General features: G+C 44.7%; 1 protein-coding gene across 1 annotated transcript; it reads right to left on the reverse strand.

The window, feature by feature from the left end:
* On the reverse strand, window positions 1-26,653 carry si:ch211-284k5.2 (uncharacterized protein CFAP97D2). The gene is made up of 5 exons (XM_063070235.1): window positions 26,511-26,653; window positions 19,817-19,897; window positions 9,553-9,671; window positions 5,999-6,182; window positions 1-881 (listed from the first exon to the last, which is right to left on the reverse strand). Exons 1-5 carry the CDS (start codon window positions 26,601-26,603, stop codon window positions 819-821), a joined length of 540 nt encoding a protein of 179 aa, XP_062926305.1. The 5' UTR covers window positions 26,604-26,653; the 3' UTR covers window positions 1-818.

The following is a 26,653-nucleotide window of genomic DNA, read 5'->3' on the forward strand; positions in this document are numbered from 1 at the left end:
GCCATAACTTTATTCATGTCATGGGCACAAGGAGGATTTTATAACAAGTTTTAAAACTCAAGCTCATTGTGGACCTGGAACCTTGGTAAATCTGCAATCAAGGAATAGTGTTTCATAACCTTGGTCGGTTATGGTCAGTCAGCTGCAAGGGCTGAGAGGCATTTCAAATTGTTCCTGCTTTTGATTGAAGTGGCAAAGGTAACAGCCAATAATATCATGTAATTGGAAAATTAGCCACCCGTGGAGATACCAATAATAATGTCAATCAAACAAAAGTAGCTTAATTGAAACGTAATTAATATTGTCACGGCTTGTTGTTAACAGGTATGTGTTCTGTTGATCATAAGCCAGGAAAGACCAGCAATACTGATGAGCTTTGCATGATTTTACTCAGGGTCTCCGAGCTGTGAAAAATATTGTGGAAGGGAGACTAGTAGAGGACAGAGATTCTGGTGACTCCGATGTACAATATCACCTCATTCAACCATCTTTCTCCGTGCAAAAACAGGCAATAACTCCTTTGGAGAATGTTAAAACCAGGGGCGTTACAAACCCGATTCCCATCTGCTTTCGACCTGACTATTGACTGGCTGATCCACGTGAATCTGCTTCTGGATAGAAGCTCCTTTAACATAACTTGGAAAGGAAGTGGAAGGAGGAAATGTATCTGTAGGATGTCAATTAGAAAACACGTCAGGATATCCGTGGAAAGTCCTGGGGATAGATTTCGACACGCAATCGATGTGAGAAGGGGGCGGAGCCTGAAGCCCTACTTTTATTGGTTGCCATGCCGCTGACGTCACCTGGTCCTTGCCAGTTTATTCGAACCGGGCAGTTTCGCTATTCTTGGCGACTCCCAGGTGCAGTTTCTTCCCAGTTTTCTGCAGAAAATAGAAAATATTTATCCTTAAACTGCAAATTGCCTTTGCGACTTCAATCTATGGCAAGTAGTTAGAGTTTGCTACTGTGATAATTCGTGTATGGGTACAGGCTCCACCTGGGGCATGAACACGTTCCACTTTTACAGACATCTTAAGTTGATTTTATCAGTAAGCAGGAAAATACACAACAATCATTCAGTGTGATAACCACATCCTCACAGTGCTGTAATACAAATAAAAAGCGGTAAGAAAACAACTTACCAAATGTGAAGAGAGGAAATTATCTCCACCATTTGTACATACATCAGACTTCTGAATTTAATCAGTTTTACGTAGGGGTGTCCATAACACGGGGACAGCTTGTGTGTCTGCGTTGTTACAGAGACATTGAACAGCACAATACAGGAGGTGACCCGGTGAAGCATAATGATAAAACAGTTGGTTGTATTCCTGAGTCTTCCCCCATAGCTCTCCAATCGAGTAATTACATCCTGAGTTGTGATTCAGAAAGTGGTATGATCATTATAAATTGTTTCTAATAATTCAATACATCCTTTTAATTGCCTCTTGCAAAATGCCACATATTGGTCTATTTCCCACTGTTAGAAGGAACATATCTTCTTTAAAATGTCTTAGTGCCACATGGTTATAGTTGCCCCTGTTTGGAAGGGATGTTGATGATGCGAAGGCAGATCGATCTCTGATAAGCAGCCGGTAAAAGACTATTTGGGTGGGCATGAGTGAAGAGCTGGTGTTACAAACAGAACATCTGTGATCTTTTCAAATGGCAGAGCAGGTACCAGGAGAAAAATGACCGAGTGCCCTTTGTTGAATCACCAACACAAGAAAATCTGCAGATGCTGGAAATCCAAACAACACAAATAAAACCGCTGGAGGAACTCAGCAGGCCAGGCAGCATCCATGGGAAAGAGAAAACAGTTGCTGTTTCAGGCCGAGACCTTTCATCGGGACACCAGAAAGCACGTCAGGATACTTATGGTAGGTCCCAATGATGGGTCTTGGCCCAAAACGTCAACTGTTTACTCTTTTCCATAGATGCTGCCTGGCCTGCTGAACTCCTCCTGCATTTAGTGAGTGTTTCTACCGACCTTAATTATTAGGTTTGCCCTCCTTCATGCTTCTGAGGCCTGAGCTACCATCAGCAGCCACTGCAAGGCACCGGGAAAAAAAACACCAACAACGTCTCTGCAAAAGCCTCCAGATTCACTGGAAGGATACTTAGTGAGATTAAACTTGGAGTTCTGGTCACGGTGCCAGAGAAGGATGTGATTAAAGTAGAAAGTGTGCGGTAAGGGCTCAGGAGGATGTTGACGGGACTGGAGGACTTGTGTTATCAGACGAGACTGCAGGAGCCGGGATTGTTTCTCCTGGAGCAAAGGAGGCTGAGGGGTGACGTTAAAGAGGTTTATAAAATCATGAAGGGCATAAAGATAATCACAGTCTTTATCTGGAATTGGAATTGGTTTATAATTTTCATATGTACTGAGGTACAGTGAAAAAGTTATTTTGCGTGACATCCACCCACATCATTTCACCACGACATTGCACTGAGGGAAAACAAAAATGGCAAATAAAATGTGTAAGCTACAGAGATAGTACAGTGCAGGCAGACAACGAGGTGCAGGGCCATAACCAGCTAGATTGAGAGAGGTTAAGAGTTCATTTTAACATACTAGGTAACCTAAAGCAAGAGGTCAAATGTTAAAAGTGAGGGGGATGAGATTTTGAGGGACATTTTTTTGTGTACAGAGGGAGGTGGGGAGAGAGAATGAGCTCCCAGCGGAAGTGAGAGAGGTGGGTATAATTACGACATTTAATTGGAAAGGTTTGGAAGGATTCGGGTCAAACCCGTGTAAATGTGATTGCCACGGACGAGTTGAGCTGAGGGTCATTTCTGTGCTTAATAACCCAATGAATCTATGAGCTGGTCAATGATGAGCAAACAAATGCCCTCTCTCAGGTTAACATACCCAGCAACGAGGCCCTAGTTACGCTCATTCACTCGTAGTCAATAGACTGTGTTGTTCTGATGAAACATTTTCGTCCTCAATTTCTCTACCCACAGATGATGCCTGACCTGCAGAGCAGTTCCAACATAAACCCAGCATCTTCTGTATTTTTGATTACATTTCGGCTGTGTTGTTTTCTCTGCCTGTCTCTGGGCTCTCAGTTCTGACACTCTTGTTCTGAGCTCTGCCAGGGAAAGAAGTCACCAGACGAGCAGAGGATGAGGCCGGAGACTCTTAATGGAAACGCCGCTCACTCCCAGCGGTGACTCCTGGACAATTCGGGCCCATGACCACTTGAGGTGGAGAAGGAGCAGGGGGAAATGGTACCAAGAAGCCGGTGGCCATGTTTACACAGTGTCCCTATGTAAGCACCAGTCTGCCACCAGTTGTCTTATCTGTGGAAGAGTTTGCTGTTCACACATCAGCCACTCTGGGCCCACAGAACGGGACTGGACGGTCGTTAACTTTGATGCCAAGTGTCTGCTTCAGGATCGACTGTCTGGGTCAGTAGCCAGCAATACTGCCATTCCTATATAATATTAGATTTGTTTCTTTATTGTAGAAGGAACTGCTTTAAGTGTAACCTCAGAGGAGTCTGGCACCATCTGGTAAATGGTTACCAACAAGTGGGAGTTCCATGTACCTGCTGGACAGCGATATAAATATTAACAGGCTGGTTAATGGGTTGTGTCATTCAACAACAGCGTCCAGGCGGGGTATAATGTCCAAGTGGTCCTTTTGCTCTGTGATCCACTGACTGCAGCTGTTTTCCCAGTGTGGGCCCCTCACTGTGTGCAGTCCTCAAGGTATAACAATGCAGGAGGCCATTTGGCCCATCAGGACCATGCCAGCCCTCAGGGAGAAATCCCATTCCCCCTCTGCTTATTTCCCTGCACCCCTTCAACTTATCTTTTCTCTCCCACACATGCCAACAATTCCCTGTTTATTATTGTTAGAAGGTAATTTATTTATTTATTTATTTAGCGATCCAGTACATTAACTGGCCTTTCTGGTTGTTGAGCCTGTGCAGCCCAATTACACCCATGTGACCAATTAGCCTACAAACTTGTACGTCTTTGGAATACGGAATGGGGAAACTGGAGCTCCTGGAGGAAGCCCAGAGGTCACAGAGAGAACGTACGACTCCTTACTGACAGCGGCAGAATTGAACCCAGGTCACTGGTGTAACAGTGTTACACTGACCGCTATGCTGCCCCAGTTTACACCGATCAATTAATCTATGGGAGGTGAGGGGAACCTGATCTAGTGGAATCCCACACGGCTGTGATTAGACAACATGCAAATTCACACAGAACTGCATACAAGGTCATGATCTGTGTCCCTGGAGCTGAGAGGTAGCAGCACTAACTGTTGTACAGCCCGATCTCTGGGAAGAATCAGTACCTCTTCTGTACTCCTACTAACTGGATACTTGTATGCATCTCTTCCCCTCAGCCCCAGCTACTGTAGGATTTTCTCTGTTTCATTCAGTCATGTATTTATTTATTTGTTTGTTTGTTTGTTTACTTAAAGATAAAGGCCCTTCTGGCCCAATGAGTTGCATCGCCCAGCAACCCACCTATCTTACACCAATTAACCAATCAACCAGTCTGTCTTTGGACTGTGGGAGGAAACGGAAGCACCTGGTGGAAACCCACGCGGTCACGGGCAGAATGTACAAACTCCTTACAGACAGCTCTGGAATCAAGCTCCGAACACCGGAATGCCCCAAGCTGTAATAGCATCACATTAATATCTGTCTACCATGGGCCACTTTGCACTGTGGCAGACATAAATTGTTAACAAAAGAGGGATAAATCTCAGACGATGGGTGGGGGGGGGGGGAACAAATCCTCTTCTCAATAGTGTGGAAGAACTGAAATCTCTCTTTTAATTATGATTGGGGTTAACTCGTAACACTCAATCATAACAATGTCATTGAATTATATAAAATGCCGGGACAACATCCCCAGATTGATGCTGATAAGCCACTTGGAGGCGAGCACAGAATTTGGGGCACAGCTAGAGGGGCCATTGCCTTTCAATGCTGGAGGAACTCAGCGGGTTGGACAGCATCTACTGTAAATCTAAGGTGAGGGGGGAGTATGCTCGAAGGAGATGTGTGGGCAAGTGTTTTTACACTGAGAGTAGTGGGTGTCTGAAACGCACTGCCCGTGGCAGTCTCTCTCTACTGCCCGTTACACCACTGGCATTTCGGGCAGCAATGATGGTCCTCCATCTCTGGAGGTCTTCAAGGCTTCCTTCATCATGTCAGAAGCTTGGTTTTCACAATTGTCAGTCATGCAAGTTCTGGGTGGAGACTCAGGAATACCGTCGTACTCAGATATAGAAGTGCTGTTTCTGTAATAGTTTTGATTTACCAGTCAGGGTTGTTGGTCCTGAGCTGAACCCCAAAACCTGGAGGACCGGTGGACCACTCATAGTCCGGCCTCTACCCTTTGACCCGCTTGGCGAAGAACATACGCTCATCCAGATTACAATTTCCTGCTGCTGAGTTGTCATTAGGTAAGACAAATTTTGGTGAGTAATCAGCATGTCTTTATTTGGTATTCATTAATTTAATAAGGCAACTGTTACTGTGGTGTGATTGTGCAGAGCCAAAGAACCAAAGCATAATGCCCTGACTCCAACCAGCATAGCTTTCTGGGCCGCTGAGACACACAAGCCTCCATACCACAACAAGGTTGTGGTCCTCTTAGAGGGTCAGGGGTTGTAGTGAGGGCAAGTACGACAGTGATGTTTAAGAGGCGCTTACATTGGCACACGAATGTGTGCGGTGAATGGAGGAATATGGACCTGTGCAGGCTGAAGGGATTAGTTTAGTTAGACATTTAAGTACTGGTTTGGCACAACACAGTGGGCTGAAGACCTGTTCCTGTGGTGTACTGTTCTATGTTGTTCGTATGATTTAGCCCAGCTCCACAAGCCTCTTCCCACCGTACTTCATCCAGTACATCAGCATATGCTTCAACGTCTTTTTATTTCGTGTGCTGGTTGAGCATTCCCTCAGAGCCATAAATCACACTTAATTTAACCATACCACACCTAACCCAGTCTGTATCTTACCTGCTCAGTCTTCGTCCCACGCGGGTACCGGGCAATATTATTTTGCACCCTCTTCGCTCTCTCCCATTCCTCCTTCAGCTTGCTCTGCTTGTACTCCGACTCGCAGTGCACAATGCGCTGTAGAAGGGCTTGGTTCTCGTGCGTTATCTGCGCGAACCTCCTGTGGCGCTCCTCCGCATTAAGACTGGGTGGAAGGCAGCAAGGAAGTTTCAGTTGAGGGAAGAGGAACTATACAAAAAGGCAGCAACTTTCAGGGTGTTCTACAGTGTCTAACCCAGGCTGGTGAACTTGCTGGCACATGAAGAGTGCAACCACTTATGTATTATACAGTGCAGAATAGGCCCTTCTGGTCCTTCCACTGATTTAATCCGAGCCTAATAATTGGGACAACTTACAATGAACAATTAACAACTGGTACACCTTTGGACGGAAACCAGAACAGCCAGAGGCAACACGTGGTCACTGGGAGAACGTGCCGGGAATTGAACCTGGATTGCCTGTACTGTAAAGCGTTGTGCTAACCACTACGCTACCGTCCCGCCCCAAGTTCCCTCCCGGCCGCACAGCATCATGAAGTCAAAACGTATCATTAATCCTAAAACATTACTGAGTCGAAAATCAAGAATTCCCTGCTCAGTAGCAAATGGATCGCCACAGTTTAGTAAGAATCTCGCCAATCCTTTCATAAGGCTAACTGGGAATCTAGATTAGTTTGGGACCCTCACATTAGCAGGGGTTACCATCCTGGGGTGCTCAGTTAATGCTAAAGCTCCATGAAATAAAAAAGGTTGGGAACCCCTGTATTAGAAAATTATTAAGAATTAGTCCGGCATTTTTCATTGCGTGCGGTAACTAACACATGAGCTAATTCTTTTTAAGAAGAAGAATATCTTTATTGTCATTGTTGTTTGGGCAATGAAACACAGTTTAGCAGCTCAACATTTTGCAGCATGACAAAGAATATATACATAAAATAAACTCTAAAATCTCAGGAGTGCAGTCCAAAATTAATAATATATGGATGGGGGGGTAGGACTATTGCACACCTGCCATTCCTGGAAGTGTGATGCATTTAGCTGCCGCTGTCTTAGGAGGGGGGCAGGAGAAGGGAAGGGGGGGTTCTAAATTCTAAAGGCAAGCAGGAATTTTATCACAGAATCATTCAGCAATGGGATATTTGCTCTCCTGGCTCTCTGGAAGAGCTGCCATACACAGCTAACCATCAAGCACCCATTTACACTGATTCTACTCAAACCAACTTTATTCTCCCTTCATTCCCATCAATTCTACCTCTGATCTACACACAAGGGGCAATTTACCCCCAAGCTACAAAATTTGGGATGTGATAGGAAACTGGAACCCCCAGAGGTAACCCATGTGTCAAATTGATGTGTAACCCACACATCTAGAGTAAACATAGAACAGTACAGCACAGGGCAGGCCATTCGGCCCACAATACTGTGCCAAAGCAGCTAAAAGGCAAAACAAAAACACTCAAACACTAATCCCTCCTGCCTACACCATATCCATATCCCCCCCATCTTCCTTAAATCCATGTGCCTATCCAAACGTCCCTTAAAAGCCTCTAACTTACTTGCCTCTACCACCATACCAGGCAGTGCATTCCAGGCACCCACCACTCTCTGAGTAAAAACCTTACCCCCCTCACATCCACCCTGAACCTACCCCCCTCACCTTCAATGCAGGCCCTTTGGTATCAGACCCCAGGAAACAGATACTCTCTGTCCACTCTCTCTATGCTTCTCATAATTTTGTAAACCTCGATCAGATCTCCTGTCAGCCTCGGGCACTCCAGAGAAAACTACCTAAGCTTATCCAACCTCTTGTGATAGCGCATGCCCTCTGAACCAGGCAGCATCCTGGTAAACGTCTTCTGCACCCCTCTCCAAAGTGTCAATATCCTTCCTATAGTGAGCGATAAGAACTGTATGCAATACGCCAGGTGTGGCCTAACCAGAGTTTTATAAAGTTATTATATAACCTAGTGAACCCGGTGCCCCTGGATCACTAAACTGTATGCAATACTCCAAGTGTGGCCTAACCAGAGTTTTATAAAGTTATTATATAACCTAGTGAACCTGGTGCCCCTGGATCACTAAACTGTATGCAATACTCCAAGTGTGGCCTAACCAGAGTTTTATAAAGTTATTACATAACCTGGGGAACCCGGTGCACCTGGGTCTCTAGAGCTGTGAAGCACAATTTGACCCATCCCCCCCTTCTCCTTCTACACAGTCCCACAAAACCTTTAGATACAGTCCCATAAAACCCTTAGATAGTGATATTAATTTCCTTCTGAAAGTTGCTATTGAACCTTCCACCCTCTTTACAAGTATACTGTAAGTGGTCTTTAATGAGATTAAGAAATACATTTTACATATACTGTAATAGATATTTATGAAAGCTTTCTATCTTGAAAATATCTAGAAGTTTAGATGCCTCCCAACTAGCATTACCAATATAAGTTATCTGGTTGATATCACATTATTGTTTGTGGGATCCAGCTGCGGGCAAATTCAAACATTACAACTGAAATTCCACTAATAAAATGTCATGGCACATCTACATGAGGCACTGTCGCAGGAAAGCAGCATCCATCATCAGGGACCCCCACCACCCAGGCCATGCTCTCTTCTCGCTGTGGCTCTCAGGAAGAAGGTACAGAGTCCTCAGCACCCACGCCACCATGTTCAGGAACAGTTATTACCCTCGACCATCAGGCTCTTGAATCAGAGAGGAGAACTTCACTCAACTTTACTCATCCTATCACTGACCTGTTCCCACTACCACTACCTGGGGACTCACTTTCAAGAAGACTTCATCTCACTTTCTCAATATTTATTGCTTGTTGTTGTTATTTCTCTCTTTTTGTATTTGGACAGCGTGTTGTCTTTTGCACACTGGTGTGTTCTTTCATTCATTCCATCATGGTCATTGGATTCATTGAGTATGGAACATGAATCTCAGGTTTGTATATGGTGACATATATGTACTTTGAACTTTATGGGGCATTTTGAGGTGAATCAAAGCATGCATATAAATAGAAGCACATTTTATAAATTGGACATAATGGGTTGTTTACTGAACACAAGCCGTAGAGTCATGGAGTAATGCAGCACAGAAACAGGCCCTTCAGCCCACCTAGTCCATGCTAACCATCAAGAACCCTCTATGATAGCCACATTTACCTGTACATGGTCATAGCCGTGTGTTCCTGAGTGAATCCACTGCTTAAATTGATACTTCTAGATGCTGTGAGAGTCTTGGTGTCCAGACAGTGCATTTCAGATTCCAACCAACCTCCCTGTAAACTAATTTTTCCTTGTATTCCCTAAATTTTCATCCTTACCTTAAACCAATTCCCTCTGGTTATAGGTAACTTTGATGGGACATGTATACTATTGTCTATCCTGTCTGTGCTCCTCATAATTTTGTAGACTGCTCAGCTTTCAGTCTGCTGGCTGAAACTTGCTGATTTCTTTCATGAGAACCCAACCATTAAGCCCTAAAGTGCCCATCCCCAACATCTGCACCTTTTAGCTACGTAGTTATTCCAGTTCTCCACTGTCCCATTGGATCTCATGATATCAGCTAACTTGGAGGAAAGGATCTGATTGTCTCTTGTTATGGCAGCCAAGCGTTCTTCCTGTAACTGAACAAAGAACAGTCAGCCATTAGTTACCATTAATGTGTCTCATCCCAGAGTCCCAGAGTAGTTACAGTACTGACAGAGGTCAATCAGCCTCCTGAGTTCATGGAAGGACTCTGTTTGAGAGATCCAGTCAGTCCCACTCCTCATAATGCTAAATGTTTTCTTTTTTCTTTTTAGATGCCATGTTGAACCTGCTCCACTACTTCCCTTCTGCTGTAGAGACAGATTTCAAACCCAACCATCCTTTAAATCAAAGAAGCTTTCCTCCTTGTCACTTCAGGTTATTTGGCCAATCTGTGTCCCTTAGTTCTTAGCCTGTTTTCCAATGGGAACAGTCTCGCACAAAGTCACACAGAGATGCAGATTGGAAGCAAGCCCTTCAGCCTGCCTGCGCTGATCGTTACTCACCCATTTAGACTAATTGTACACTCATCCCACTTTATTTTCCCCAGATTCTTATCAATTCCTTCCAGATTTTACCACTCACCCACACACTAGGGGAAAGTTACACCACCAATTAACCTTCCAAGCTGAGTGTGTTTAGGATGTGGGAGGAAACAAAAGCAACAGGGAGAACGTGTAAACCGCACCCAGACTGAGCTCGGAACCTTGATCTTGTGAGGCAGTGGCTCTGCCACCGTACCGCTTTACAGTCCAACTGTCTGGCAATCTATTCTGTCTACAGCCTTCAGGGTTTTAAATACTGCTTTCAGAGATCTCCATGCTGCCTCCACTGTTGAAAGAGCAGAATTAGATTGTCCAAACTATCTACAGAACTGAAGTCCCTGAAATAACTTCAGTAAATCTCATCTGCATCCTGTCAAAAGCCTTTTCACCTTTCCTAAAGCACGGTGAGCAGAATTCAACACGGCCCTCCAGCTGTGCTCAGACCATGCTTTCTAAAAGTTCTTCCTTGTACCCCAAACTATAAAGCCTAGAAATTCTTCCCTTTCTATTCCATGAGCCTCAGTCTTGATAAGCTTATTAGAACAAAAGCACATTAGAAATAGGAGATCTGGCCCGTCGAGCCTGCTACACCATTCAACAAGATCATGGCTGATCTGATCATGGACTCATCTCCACCTACCTGCCTCTTCCCCATAACCCTTAATTCCCCTACTATGCAAAAATCTATCCAACCCTGTTTTAAATATATTTACTGAAGTAGCCTCTACTACTTCATTGGGCAGAGAATTCCACACATTCATCACTCTCTGGGAAAAGCAGACCCTCCTCATCTCCATTCTACATCTACTCCCCCGAATCCTGAGGCTATGTCCCCTAGTTCTAGCCTCACCTACAAGTGGAAACAACTTTCCTGCCTTTATCTTATCTATGCCTTTCATAATTTTATATGTTTCTATTAGATCTCCTCTCATCCCTCTGAATTCTGGCAAGTACAGTCCCAGGCGACTCAATCTCTCCTCATAGTCGTGGAACGTGTAGAGCAGGACAAGACACAGAAGACATCCTGGTCATCCACTGCACCTAGTCCCATCTCCAGCCATCTAGACTCTGTCTTGCCACTGGATCCAGATGGGAATTGGGAAGAGAGAGTGAGGCTGACACTGCGCAACTCTCCCTCACTTAAATCCAAATCATGCGCTAGTCTCAGCACCATCATAATGGTGTCAAGGTCCTCATCGACGTCAACGATGGACGAACAACCAGCCAACCTCATAGTCTAACCCCCTCATCTCTTGAATCAACCTGGTGAGCCTCCTCTGCAATGCCTCCAAAGCCACTATATCATTTTATATTATGTGTAATTTTATCAAATGTCTGCTTTAAGTCTTACATATACTATATCAACCACACTTCTCTTATTAATCCTCTCTGTTCCTTGATCAAAAAGCTCTATCAACTTTGATATGTCAGCTTAGATTAATAAATCTATGAAGGCTTCCACTAAACAATCACATTCAAGTGATGAAATCTCAGGCTAATTGTTACTAAGTCAGAGTCACAGAACACAAGTGTTACGCCATGCCCCATAACCTTTTATGGAAAGGGACTCGGTTTTGCACTGGTACTATCTCTTAGCATCTCTGATAGCTTTACAGAGGTCGTATCTTGATTTATTATGAAGGTCAGGGTCAGCTGATTTGAATGCTGCAGACCTAGAGTTCAGAAGAGAGCGGATCTCCTGGTTCATCCACGGCTTCTGGTTGGCAAAACCCAAATTGTCCTCTTTGGTACACCACTCACAACACCCTTGTTGATAAAGCCCATGAGGGTAGTGACAAACTTACTCATCTTCTTTGCTATCTCTCTATGGTAGTGAAGCTACGAACAGGCAACCATTGTGAAGGGTGACTATGAGTTTCCAATGGGCGAAGTTAACTCCATTGAAGTGTATTTTTGCTGTTTACTGTCCAGACGACACCCAAATCAAACTTAGTCTTATCCCATGCTACAGTGAAATAGGACAGTTTAAATTCCCCACTTGCCCATATGACGAGAATACACATAGATTAAGATGTTAGCTGTCCTGTGCTGGCACCAGTGGGATCAGCAGTTGGTCTGCCGCCTGTCTTCAGGAGAGAGAGAGATAAGGAAAACAATGGAGCAGCATTTGGAGATGTTAATGAAGGGACGGGAGAGAGTAACAGAAGGAGAGCTGTCAAGATCGGCTCCCCCTTTGAACCCTGAACTGTTTGAAGTGATGGACAGGCGATACCCCAGCAGGGGGATAAAAAGGGACAGGTTCGCTAAGGCAGGACACACACGACACCCGAGGTAACGAGACCCTGGAAGCGGTGCGTCTCCCACAAGTCGGTGGGAAGTACCGGGCCATAAACGCACAGGGTGGAAAGGTACGATCAGCGGGAACCTGGTGTGTGTCCACCCTCGCTTCGGTGCCGAGTTCACTGCAGAGGATCGACCGTATCTGGAGGAGGGGGTCACAGTCGGTGACCCCAGGTGACATCACAAAGGACTCGCCCGAAAGCTGCTTGTGAGCAATATCGCAGGTCTGTGAGTGGAAGCCGTTCTGAATGATCAGTCGTTCTCGTTCTCTCTCTCCCTCCCCCCACGTTGTCCATCACCATGGCAACAATTACTGCGAACTGAACTAAATTGGACTGAACTTTCTGTCACTTTGAAATTGGTCATTTACCCCTAGACAACGATAGAGCTTGATTGATCCTGTTATCTTAATTCTGTGCACCTGTGTGTTTATCATTGCTGAACTGTTGCATTTATCATCCTTTCGATTACTGTGTTGCTTGTTTCTTTAATAAAACTTTCTTAGTTTTAGTAATCCAGACTCCAACTGAGTGATCCATTTCTGCTGGTTTGGCAACCTAGTTACAGGGTACGTAACATAAGTGGGGTCCTCGTCCGCGATTTTGAACGCTAAATTTGGGACGGAGTAAATTGATTTGGTTAAAATTCCCGAAAGAAAGAAAAGACAAACAGCAGAAATGGAGGCTGAGGAATTTATAAAGGCGCCGACCTTGGAGGCATTAGAGGATGCCAGGAAATCGGAATTGGTAGCCGTGGCCAAACGGTTGAATCTTGCTAAGGGGAAGTTGACAATGAGGAGAGAGGAGATACACAGAGCTATCGTAGAGCACTATGTATCTAAAGGTGTGTTTCCCCAAGGTGAGCTGGGAGTGGTGTCTATTGAAAAACCTGCCGGAGACGCGGTACAGGTGCAGCTTGAAAAACTGAGACTCAAGCACGAGTTCCGGGTACGACAGTTGGAGCGAGAAGAGAAAGAGAGGGACAGACAGTTGGAGAGAGAGGAGAAACAGAGGGAAAGAGAATTCGAATTGGAGAAGTTAAGGATAAGTGCAGAGCAGGGGCCCGTGCCGAACCAAGGTGGAGGGTTCCGGATGACCTAGGAGGTTAGGCTGGTTCCCCCATTTGATGATACCGACGTGGATCGGTACTTTCTCCATTTCGAAAAAGTTGCTACAAGTCAGGACTGGCAGAGGGATAAGTGGGCTGTTTTGCTTCAGAGTGTACTGAAAGGGAAAGCCCAAGAAGCTTACTCAGCTTTGTCCGCGGAAGATGCCCAGAGTTATGAGGTGGTGAAAGAGGCCATCCTCAGGATTTATGAGTTGGTCCCGGAGGCATACCGGCAGAGGTTCCGGAATGCGAGGAAGCAGTGGGACCGCAAGTATTTAGAGTTTGCCCATGAGATGCAAACATATTGTGAGCGTTGGTGCGCCTCGAAGGGGGTAGAGGGGGATTATGACAGACTGCTACGGCTGATCCTGATTGAGCAGTTTAAAGGTTGTGTCCCTGAGGGTATGAGACCCTACCTAGATGAGAAAGAGGCAGCCACGTTAGCCGCAACTGCTAAGTTAGCGGATGAGTATGCGTTGACGCATAAAATGAAGTTTTCCCCGAGTAAAGGCTACCAGAAGGGTAGTCAGGACGGCGGGGAGAGTCCGCCAGAAAAGTCAGAAAGTAAGCTGGGGACTAGTGAGAAGGATAAGGTAGACCGGGAGTAGTCTGGTAGGAAGTCTCCTGGGGTCGTCTGTTATAATTGCGGGAAAGTCGGACACTTTGCGTCCAGGTGCTTTGCCCCAAAGAAGGAGACGGGAAAAGGAAAAATGGCGATTTTGACTGGCTGTATCGAGCTGGTAAACGAACCGCTAGGAGAGGACAGGTCTGCCAAAGTTCAGGAAGGGTGCGAGAAGTTTATCTCGGCCGGATTGGTATCAGTGAAGGAGGGGTTAAAACCAGTTCCAGTGTGGATCTGGAGAGACACGGGAGCGTGTCAATCACTGATACTGAAGAGTGTATTAGAGTTTAGCTCAGAGACCCAGACTGGGGAGGTCAAGGTCAAAGGTATTGGGGAAGGGACAGAGGCCGTCCCTTTGCACCAGATACGCTTACAAAGCAACCTGGTCTCTGAACTAGTCACGATCGGGGTGAGGTCCGAATTACCGATGAAAGGCGTGGAAGTCTTGCTCGGTAATGACCTCACCGGGGGAATTGTGTTCCCAGCAGTGAGATTCACAGGTCAGCCTGCCAGCATTGAGGCCCCGCCCATGGACTCACAGGTTCATCACGGGACAGCGGTAGTACATTTAGCTGAGACGTTTCTGCCAGCCTTGTACGAGAAGGGGGTAGAAAGTGAAAAGAAGGAGTGCAGTGAAACAAGAGGTAGTGAGGGAGCTGAGACAGACTTAGCATTAGCCAGGAAGGAATTTGTGCAGGCACAGGAGCGAGACAAGGGGCTGATGGTTTTGGCGGAGACAGCTCTCTCTGACACAGAATTAAGAAGGGAACCAGTAGGCTATTGTGTGGAGGAGGAAGTGCTAAGGAAGAAAGAGAGACCAAGTACCGTACCCGCAGATGAGGAATGGGGGGTGGTGCAAAAGAGTTATGGGGATGAGATTTTTAACCTGGCCCACAAGGTACCCCCCGATGGACATTTTGCGGTGCTGGAGGAAACAGTTGGTGGAATCATGAAAGAGGTTTACCGGCCGCACCGGAGGAAGGATGTTATTGATTATGGCCAACGCGAACTGACACGGTCACAGGCTTGTGATATGCTAACAAACCTAGTCGGTGTTAGCGAAGAAATCAATGAAGCTAGGGTCCCCCTGATAAGAGAAAAAAACCATTTTGAAAAGATGAGTATGGTATCGACCAGATGGGAGAAGGCTATTGTTTTGGCCAGCTCTGCTGATAAGGTCTCTCCCTTAATCCCCGAACAAAGCGACTCTTTAGGAGAAGTAATTAAACAACTCGCACACGTGTGTTTGATTGTCCTGAGGCGATGCAAAGAACTGGGACGTTGGGTGGTGTCTGTTACATTAGGTTAGCCTAGCGAGCAACACTCCTATAGAATGAGTAATTTTGTGACGAAAGGGCTGACGAAGAGGTGTGTATTGGCGATGTAATACGGCTGTCTGAAGCCAGCTTGATAGTGAACCTTGAAAAAAATGAGTTCGGCCACACGAAGGTCACTTACCTGGGAATTGTGGTGACACAGGGGCAGCTGGCAGCGATGCAAGCTACAGTGCAGGCTATCTCTGACATCCCAACCCCGACAGACAAGAAGGCCCTCAGAAGGCTCTTGGAGATGATGGGGTACTGTAGGAAGTTTTGCAATAACTCTGCAGTTACTACCCCTCCCCCTCCTACTAAGCCCTTGCGAGAGAAAACTAAGTCGGAATGGGACGACCCTTGTTATTGTAGTCTGGGACAAAACCCAATGAGAGGTTACATTGATCACAATTCATCAGTGTTTTTGGCCACTATGAAGTTTTCTAAGTTGGAGCCTGGTCTAAGGGATTATTAATAACACATATAAAAGGAACAGAAAATGTGATGGCTGACTGTCTGTCAGGTGTTGACAACTTCAAATTCGCTGTATTAGCCAAATAGCTGATAAAGATGTGTATTTGTGTGTATCAAATAATGTATTCATGTTTGTAATTTTTACCCCGGTAAAAATCCTTAAAAGGGGGAAGTGTGACGAGAATACACATAGATTAAGATGTTAGCTGTCCTGTGCTGACAGCAGTGGGATCAGCAGTTGGTCTGCCGCCTGTCTTCAGGAGAGAGAGAGATAAGGAAAACAATGGAGCAGCATTTGGAGATGTTAATGAAGGGACGGGAGAGAGTAACGGAAGGAGAGCTGTCAAGATCAGCTCCCCCTTTGAACCCTGAACTGTTTGAAGTGATGGACAGGCGATACCCCAGCAGGGGGATAAAAAGGGACAGGTTCGCTAAGGCAAGACACACACGACACCCGATGTAACGAGACCCTGGAAGCGGTGCGTCTCCCACAAGTCGGTGGGAAGTGATGGAAGGCTGGTTGCGGGACCAGGCCATAGACACACAGGGTGGAAATGCACGATCGGCGGGAACCTGGTGTGTGTCCACCCTTGCCTGGGTGCCGGGTTCACCACAGAGAAACGATCATATCCGGAAACGGATGGGGTCACGGTCGGTGACCTCAGATGACATCACAAAGGACTCGCCCGAAAGCTGACTGCGAAGGTCTGTGTGGAAGCCTTGAATATTCATTCGTTTTGCTCTCTCTCTCCTTCCCCACACTGTCCATCTCCCACGGCAGCGATTACTGCGAACTGAACTGAACTAAATTGAACTGAACTTTGCATCACTTTGAAACTGGTCATTTACCCCTAGACAACGATAGAGCTTGATTGATCCTGTTATCTTAATTCTGTGTACATGTGTGTTTATCATTGCTGAACTGTTGCATTTATTATCCTTTTGATTAGAGTACTGTGTTGCTTGTTTCTTTAATAAAACTTTCTTAGTTCTAGTAATCCAAACTCCAACTGAGTGATCCACTTCTGCTGGTTTGGCAACCCAGTTACGGGGTACGTAACACCCACTCTGCGAACCATCCCATCACCTACAGTTCGGCTGTGTTGTAGGACATTTTAATATTGTAAAGAATTAGAATCAGGTTTATTATCACTGGCATGTGACGTGAAAATTGTTAATTTAGCAGCAGCGGTTCAATGCAATACCTAATCTAGCAGAGAAATAAATAAATATAATAAATAAGTATATCAATTACAGTATTTGTATATTGTATAAATTTAAAAAACATGCTAAAACAGAATTACTGTATATTTTTAAAAAGTGAGATAGTGTCCAAGGGTTCAATGTCAATTTAGGAATCGGATGGCAGAGGGAAAGAAGTTGTTCCTGAATCACTGAGTGTTTGCCTTTGGGCTTCTGTACCTCCTTCCTGATGGTAACAGTGAAAAAAGGGCTTGCCCTGGGTACTTAAAAATGGACGTTGCCTTTCCAAGACTCCGGTTCCTGAAGGTGTCCTGGGTACTTTGTAGGTTAGTACCCAAGATGGAGCCGACTAAATTTACAACCCTCTGCAGCTTCTTTCAGTCCTGTGCAGTAGCCCCCACATACCAGACAGTGATGCAGCCTGTCAGAATGCTCTCCACGGTACATGTATAGAAGTTTTTGAGTGTATTGGTTGATATGCCAAATCACTTCAAATTCCTAATGAAGTATAGCCACTCTCTTGCCTTCTTTATGACTACATCAATATGTTGGAACCAGGTTAGATCCTCAGAGATCTTGACACCCAGGAACTTGAAGCTGCTCACTCTCTCCACTTCTGATCCCTCTATGAGGATTGGTATGTGTTCCTTCGTCTTACCCTTCCTGAAGTCCACAATCAGCTCTTTCGTCTTACTGACGTTGAGTGCCAGGTTGTTGCTGCGACACCACTCCACCAGTTGGCATATCTCACTCCTGTACGCCCTCTCGTCACCATCTGAGATTTACCAACAATGGTTGTATCATCAGCAAATTTATAGATGATATTTGAGCTGTGCCTAGCCACACAGTCATGTGTATATAGAGAGTAGAGCAGAGGGCTAAGCACACACCCCTGAGGTGCGCCAATGTTGATTGCCAATGAGGAGGATATGTTATCAATCCGCACAGATCGTGGTCTTCGGTTAGGAAGTTGAGGATCCAGTTGCAGAGGGAAGTACAGAGAATCCTGTGATATTCAGAAAATCATGAAACAAAGCATATTTCCATAAAAGGGAGATATTAATCCAGTTGATCAAAAGGTTTGTCAAAGATTCATAAGGATTTAAATTATGAGAGTAAGAGGGTTTAGAAAGGGAATTCCAGAGCTTCGTGCATGTAGTTGGACACTGGACCCCCACAATTATGGAGTAAAGAACATTTCAGAGTTGGAGGAGTCTGTGATCTCAGGGTTTGTAAAGCTGGAGGAGATAAGAAGGGGTAATTGTGTGAATAATCTGAAAATTATGATGAGAATTTTATAACTGAGGTGTTCGGAGAGATTGGAATTTTAATTCCAGGACTGTGTTGGGACAGTTAATTTAAATGATCCTGACAATAGAACTTTAAAATAAACCATGGTCTTTCTACCAATGTGCACTACCCCCTTAAACAGAGCCTTACAAGAGTTGTACCAACTGCTGCCTGAAACATTTGACATTGTACTAAATACAGGGCAGTGTTGGAGATGGGTTTGGCACGTGATGAAGAGAAAGGCTAACTCCAACAGCGAGACAGCACCTCACTGGACCCCTGAAGGCCAGAGGAAAAACGAGAGGCCCAAGACAAACGGACGCCATACCACAGAGGCAGAAATGAGGACCCTGAACTATACCTGGGGCACATTAGAGAAGATGGTCAAGGAGAGTCAGAGACAGAAGACCTTTGTTGCTGCCCCAAATACAGGGCACAGTAACAGAACGATCAGGCTACTGGATTAGTAACACAAAGAATATGAGCTCAAATCCACAATGGCATGTTGCAAATCTGAATTACATTCACAGACTCATGGAAGCAGGCTCTTTGGCCCATCATGTCAATGCTAACCCACATCACCTATCTAAATCAAGTTTATTGTCATGTGCACAACTATGATGAGGTACATATACAAAGAAAAACTTGATTGCGGCAGCATCAAAGCATCACAGGGATACAATACATCGCCACAATAATTCCATTTACCCACATTTGGTACAAAGGTACAAAGCATCCTGGTGATTCGAGTACTTGTCAAGATGCTTCTTAAACAAAAAGAATAAAGTACTGTCAAACTCAAAGGACCTCAGTGCTGTCACTAAATTCCAAATGGTTCATAGAATCCTTTTAGGAAATGGAACCTCAGCTCTACTTTGGGTTTAGATCTGTCTCCAGTCCCTCATCAACAATATTGATTAGTAACTAGCCTCCCTAGGGTCTGATTTAATCACCTAGTCACTTTAAGGGTGGAGGTGGAGATATGTCTCTACCAAAGGAGGTGAAAGGTGCTCCTTCCCTCCACTAGCCTGCTGGTCACCCTTGGGCAAGGTGTGGCCCTGCTTAGCCCCCTGATCTGGGTGACGTGAAGCCATGGGAGCAGGTAGTGGATGGTCGTATGAGCAGCTGGTGCACATCATAAGTCCTGGTTATGCGACACCAGGCAAACAGTCTCTGAAGAGTATCAATGACGGCTGGGGTCATCCGTCCTGTAAAGTCACTGCCCAGAAGGTGGCAATGGCAAACCACTTCTGTAGAAAAACTTGCCAAGAACAATCATGGTCATGGAAAGAACCAACGAGTCATATTAGCTTTTCAGACAGGGCAATAAACGACAATGATAAACACAACTGGAAAAAGTTTCTTAATAAAGATGGCAAGTATTATACCTGTAGTTTCTTTAACTTGACTTGAATATGTGCAGGAGTCCAAGGCCCTTTCGTATCTACAACAGCAGTGGCATTTTCCACCTGTGAAACAGTTATAATATGGTGTCAGGCACTTCGTGTAAAGGAAAGATTTGCCACCAGTATCGGTGCAGATAAAGTTCATGTGGCTGAACTTGTTGACTGGAAGATTACAACTACCTTATTCCAGAAACAGCGTTTTTGATTCTTTACTGTCCTGTAACATCAGAGACCTGCTATCTCCCTGAACATATTACTTAAAAAGTTGCCTTCAATAACTCCAAAGGACTGAAGTTGGGTAAATACTGAAAGGCTGTACAATACGACCTGCGTGCTGAGTGTCGGCCCCTGGACTGAGGGGGAGGGGCAAGGCGAAACACTTTTATTCAGGAATCTGTGGGAGGAGCCACAGGGGCGGTCAGCAGAGGGGCGTGTCCAGACAGGTAACCCAGTTACAACATGTACTGTATATGGTTTACCACAAAAGTTGTAAAGGGCAAGGTTAGCATGAGAGGCAGCAGGGGGCAACAGCAAGGGAAAATCCAGCAGATTTTACCCTTCTATTATTGGATTTTCGAGCTGTCATGTCTGATGTCACTGCCTGTAGATAGATAGATACTTTACTGATTCCAAAGGAAATTACAGTGTCAAACAAGTAAAATATCCAGTATTCTGGCATCTGCTCACTCACTCGTCCAGTAGGAGAATTGGGGTTTCAAGTGAATGGGGGACATGCAGATGGTGCTAGGATCAGAGTCTCGATGGTGGGATGGGTGGGCTGCCACAGTCAGGGACAGGAATGTGGGTGGGTTTGCATCAGTAATCGGGGTCCCAGGTGGTGCATGTTCTCCACTCCACTTAAAATTACTCTCCCTGTTGAATGCACGACATTACTGCGTAACATGTAAAAAAGTGAAATAAAAGCGTTTGGATATTACATCCAATTGTCCAGAAAATCTGCTGGTCCAGCACCCTAAAACTCCAAGAGGTAGGATTATTGGAGTTCTATGTACTAGCTTAGATGAGATTTTCAAGATCTATATTAATGTGAATTGCCTACACTATGATTAATGTTCAGGCCTTATTCCTGGCTTGTTTCTGCTGTGTACATCCCTGATTGAAGATACATTACTTCTTTGTGAATTAGAGAAAGTACATTGCGTTCTTGAACAGTCACATCTACAGAAACCAGGACAGGACAGTCTGCTAACAATTATATGTATCTGTCTCCCACAGACACCACCCACTTCTTAGGCAGTGCCTCGGGGTTGGGGACGACTTGCTTTGGAAGATGATATATTAACATGGCTGAAAGCAACTCTTAGATTTCTTATGAGTAAGAACATGGTATGAGTTACTTTCTTCTGGATGTTCTGCACCAGCCCACTCCTCTGACTGTATATGAACTCCTCGAAAGTGGAGGGGCTGTTTTGCACACTATCTCCTACATGAGTTTGATACTTATTGCTGGTTATACCACTGGCAACCAGGGCAGCAATACAAGCCCTCCAGCTCCGTCTGTCCATACCATTGCAGACAGACGTAGAAGGATTCTTCATTCCTGTTTCTGTAACAATATTTTTTTGACCAGTCAGGGTTGTTACTCCTGAGCTGAACCCCTGAACCTGGAAGATCAGTGGACCACTCTTGGTCTGGCCTCTACCCTTTGACCTGTTAGTCATGGGTGACCCTACCATGAACCGAAGCTCAAGGCCTTGACTCTAGCCAATATAGCTCTCCAAGTCATTGAGGCAGACCCTACAACATGATTGTGGTCCTCTTGAAGGACATGAGTTTGATGGAACACAAGAAAATGGGTGTAGGTATGGCAGCCAGCTATTTAATAAAATCATGGTTAATCTCCTACAGATTTCAACTCTTCTTCCATGACAGATCTCCAAAGCATTCAATCCCTCCAACTTTCAAAAAATTGTCTACCTCCACTTACAACAATTCATCTTCCACAGCCCCTGCTTACCTATGATGCTGCTACAAGTAAGGTTTTCATTGCAATTGGCGGGAGGAGAAGATAGCAGCGTGCCGTGTGTGCGCAGCTCTCCGGTAAAATGATATCGTATCCGTTAAATAGGGGCCTTAGACAGTTCTGATTTGATGGAGACAGACGTGAAAGCACAGAGGAACATCTGGAGAAATTTCTGAAACGCCGGTTCGCTGCTGTTGTTACTGCGCGATCGAGAACCTTCCAGAGGGAAGGCCCCAAAATCCCCGGGTTTGCCTGCTGCTGGAGACCGAGATTGAGGTCGAATCAATTGGATAGAGATGGTGCTCGGTACTCGGTGTCAGAGGGCTGAACGGAGGCTCGAAGTTTTCAGACGACTCAGAGTCGGACTGTGGTCGGGCATGGCAGGGAGAGTTTTCTTCCTTCTCCTGTCTGTGTGAAATGTGGAACTTTCGAGAAACTTGGCCTGTTCTTCTTCAAGTTATGGTATTGTTGCACTGTGTAACTATATGTTATAATTACATGGTTTTGTTAGTTTTTTTCTGTCTTGGTCTGTCCTGTGTTTTGTGATATCACACCGGAGGAATATTGTATCATTTCTTAATGCATGCATTACTAAATGACAATAAACGAGGACTGCGTGTCTTCATAATCTAATCTAATCTAATTTCTGTGTACATTAATTGTGTGTGTGACAATAAACTTGACTTCAACTTCAAATTCCAAGCTCTGCAAAAAGAAATTTCTCTGTACCCCCCCTTTTAAGTGTCTGGGCCTTATTTTGTCATTAAATTGTCTTTTTCAAGACTCCATTGTAAACATCTTAACATCTATAGTGTCAGGACCCCTCAGGACCTTGTATGTTTAAATAAAGTTAACCCTCACTCTTCTAAACTCCAAAGATCACAGACACCGACTGTTTAACTTCTCTTGTTAGGACAAGGCCCTAATCAGTAGCAGGAAAGTCAAAGGCTCTTGCACTCACAGAGTGAAACACACGTATGCTTTCATCCAGATACACCTTCTTCTATGGATGCACTTCGGGTCTTCTTTGTGTGAATGTATTTCTATTCGAGAATACAAATCTATTCAAATAAGTCCTTACATTTTCTCTAACTGTAGTTTGGTTACCTTTCCATCGGGATGCATCTCCTTGTCTGTTTGAGGAGGCACTAATGTCTTTTTTTCTGTGTTTACCTGAATTTTCCTGATTGCACAAACAATCTGTGTTTAATTTACTATCAATCTTACACAGTAATTTTACATGGGGCACATTTTCATAAAGATTTTAGGAGCAGAGGGACCTGGGGGTGCAAGTCCACAGATCCCTGAAAGTTGCCTCACAGGTGGATAGGGTAGTTAAGAAAGTTTATGGGGTGTTAGCTTTCATAAGTCGAGGGATGGAGTTTAAGAGTCGCGATGTAATGATGCAGCTCTATAAAACTCTGGTTAGGCCACACTTGGGAGTACTGTGTCCAGTTCTGGTTGCCTCACTATAGGAAAGATGTGGGAGCATTGGAAAGGGTACAGAGGAGATTTACCAGGATGCTACCTGGTTTAGAGAGTATGCATTATGATCAGAGATTAAGGGAGCTAGGGCTTTACTCTTTGGAAAGGAGGAGGATGAGAGGAGACATGATAGAGGTGTACAAGATAATAAGAGGAATAGATAGAGTGGATAGCCAGCACCTCTTCCCCAGGGCACTACTGCTCAATACAAGAGGACATGGCCTTAAGGTAAGGGGTGGGAAGTTCAAGGGGGATATTAGAGGAAGGTTTTTTACTTAGAGAGTGGTTGGTGTGTGGAATGCACTGCCTGAGTCAGTGGTGGAGGCAGATACACTCGTGAAATTTAAGAGACTACTAGACAGGTATATGGAGGAATTTAAGGTGGGGCTTATATGGGAGGCAGGGTTTGAGGGTTGGCACAACTTTGTGGGCTGAAGGGCCTGTACTGTGCTGTACTATTCTATGTTCTATTTGGAGAACATAGAAAGGACAAAATACAGGTGAACATCAAGCAACATTAACGGGAATTTACAAGGCATCATTAATATAATAAAATATTCGGAATCAAAATCAGGCTTAATATCACCGACATGTCGTGAAATTTGTTGTTTCGTGGCAGCAGTACAGTACAATATAAAAAACTACACATTACAGTAAGAAATATATATTAAAATTAAATTAAACAAGTAGTATTTAAACAAAAGAGAGCATAAATAGTGAGCCCATCACAAACAAGTGAAAATCTGCAGATGCTGGAAATCTAAGCAACTCACACAAATGGTGAAGGAACTCAGCAGGCCAGGCAGCATCTATGAAAAAAGTACAGTCAACATTTTGGGCTGAGACCCTTCAGCTTCTCGAACTTCTGGTAATGCCACCTCCCCCCCCACCCCCCCACAATTTCCCTCTCTCATCTTATCTCCTTGTCTGCCCATCATCTCCCTCTGGTCCTCCTCCCCCTTTTCTTTCTTCCATGGCCTTCTGTCCTCTTCTTTCAGACTCCCCCTTCTCCAGCCTGTACCTCTTTCACCAATCAACTTCCCAGCTCTTTTCTTCATCCCTCCCCCTCCCAGTTTCACCGATCACCTTGTGTTTCCCCATCCCCACCTTTTAAATCTACTCATCTCTTTCTCTTCAGTCCAGCCAACGGATCTCGGGCCCGAAACGTCGCCTGTACTCTTTTCCATAGATGCTGCCTGGCCTGCTGAGTTCCTCCAGCATTTTGTGTGTGTTGCAAGTGTTAAAGGGTTGGTTCACTGTACGTTCAGAAACCTGACGGTGGAGGGGAAGAAGCTGTTCCTAAAATGTTGAGTGTGTGTCTTCAGGCTCCTCGACCTCCTCTCTAATGGCAGTAATGGGAAGAGGGCATGCCTGGGTGGTGGGGGTCCTTAACGATGATACAGAGGTGGCTCTCAGCAGTATTTCAAGCAATTGAGACTGACACATGTAAGGAGATATATGGGTGGGTCATTCTTAAAATGCATCTTAACAGTAGCAAGGCAGAGAGGTTTAGTGGTGCTATTTCCATTACACTGGGTCTTGGCAGCCATAGTAGCAGGAACCAGGGCTAGAGGGATGTTAGGAAGTGGGGCAGAGAAGTACAATGATGATACACTTCAATTACATGGGAAGATTGGTGATTATTGTCACTACAGCAGAGAGGGTTTTGACAGGGGTGCTTAAGGCCATGATTGATTTGATAGAGATGTGGAGAAACTGTTTCTAGTGCTGGAAGTGTCGGTATCACAGAACACCGTGTATAAGGTGACTGGCAGGTGAGGCAGGGCGGACATGAATCAACAATTATCACTACACAGCGAGCAGTTGTACAGTAAAACTCCGATAATCTAGCACCTGCAGCACTTTGGTGCTGGAGAACTAGCAGATTTATGGGGCTGCTGTTGGTTACTTCTGTTAATACCCAAACTCATTTGTTTCATTTCTTTTATATATGTTATATAGTACAGACATGTCCCTCAACACCATGTTCAAGAACAGTTATTCAGCTTCAAACATTCAATTCTTGAACTAACCGGCACAAGAATTTAGCAACACTTTGACCGCTTGATCACTTTGCCCTAAAACGGACTTTTTTGTTCTAATTAAGTTCTTTCTTGCAAAATTGTATTTAATTTATGTTTTACTTGTGAGAGCTGCCTGTATGTGCCTGTGATGCACCTGTACGTACATGTACTTGTGTACGGGACAATAAACTCGACTTTGACTTTACAGGGGGATCCCTGGTTAACAGAAGACCTGAAGTACAGAAATCCAGCTTTATGCAAATTCTGCCGTAAATGTTTAAACAACTTCTCCAGGTAGCAAAAAAAAATGTTTTCTGGTGTTCACTAACAACTGGATACACTGCATATTCCATTAGTTTAATTATGGGTAGCAGTAGGATGACTATTTAATGAAGAAAAAGAATTATAGCAAGTATATGTAGAGTGAATTGATGTGGGCTGCTGTAGACGATCAACGTTTCTTACAGGGAAATTGGCTGATGGCCATTTCTTAAGAATTAAAGCCTTGCGTGTCTGCAAAGACCAAGTATTTCAGGCTGCGTACTGTATACATTCTCTGAGAATAAACTGAACCATTTGAACCTGGAGACCACCTGTAATGTAATAACTTTTCTAAACACAAGCTCCCTTGCTGGATGCCTGGCTTACATTCTGGACTAATAAATGAGCCAGACTCCGAACCATCAAAGTTCCTGAACAAATGACTGCAGGATAAATAGAGTTTTAGTATAATCTACAATGTGTAGGTCGAAAGTCTAATAGAAACTAATTCAATATCAACACTCTAGAGAGAATTCTTGAATGGAAAATGTCAGGCTGTGAAGATCGTCGTATGGGACTAATCGGATTGATCTACCATAGGGCTAGCACGGCAACAGTAGGCCAAATGGTCTCTCCTGCGCTCTGACATTTAGTGACTTAAATGTGAATTTCACCTCGGGAGGAATTCAACATTAAGTAACGGGGCAGGATTATGAGCAGTAAATGAGTCATAGTGTGCTAAGGAGGAGGAGGAAGAAACGATGAATGTAACACAAGAGACGAGTTGAATAGAGTCATTAATAAATTAACTTGTATCAATAATATTTTAAATGAACCCAGTAACAAAATAAAACAGATATTTTAAGCAAAACATATTTTAAGAAGCCATTTACGCATTCTGCCGCCTTTCACATCATCTAACCTTTGTTCTATGCTTTTGATAATTGTCCTTGTCCCATTTCAGCTGCAGATACTTATTGCTGGTCGGCACAATGGGTTGATAAGCTCGGTGCATTTCACTGTCCGGGCAGGCGAACACGATCCTGCAGAGCTGGACGACCAAGC

This window comes from Mobula hypostoma, chromosome 18, assembly GCF_963921235.1.
Source record: "Mobula hypostoma chromosome 18, sMobHyp1.1, whole genome shotgun sequence".
Classification (NCBI taxonomy): domain Eukaryota; kingdom Metazoa; phylum Chordata; class Chondrichthyes; order Myliobatiformes; family Myliobatidae; genus Mobula; species Mobula hypostoma.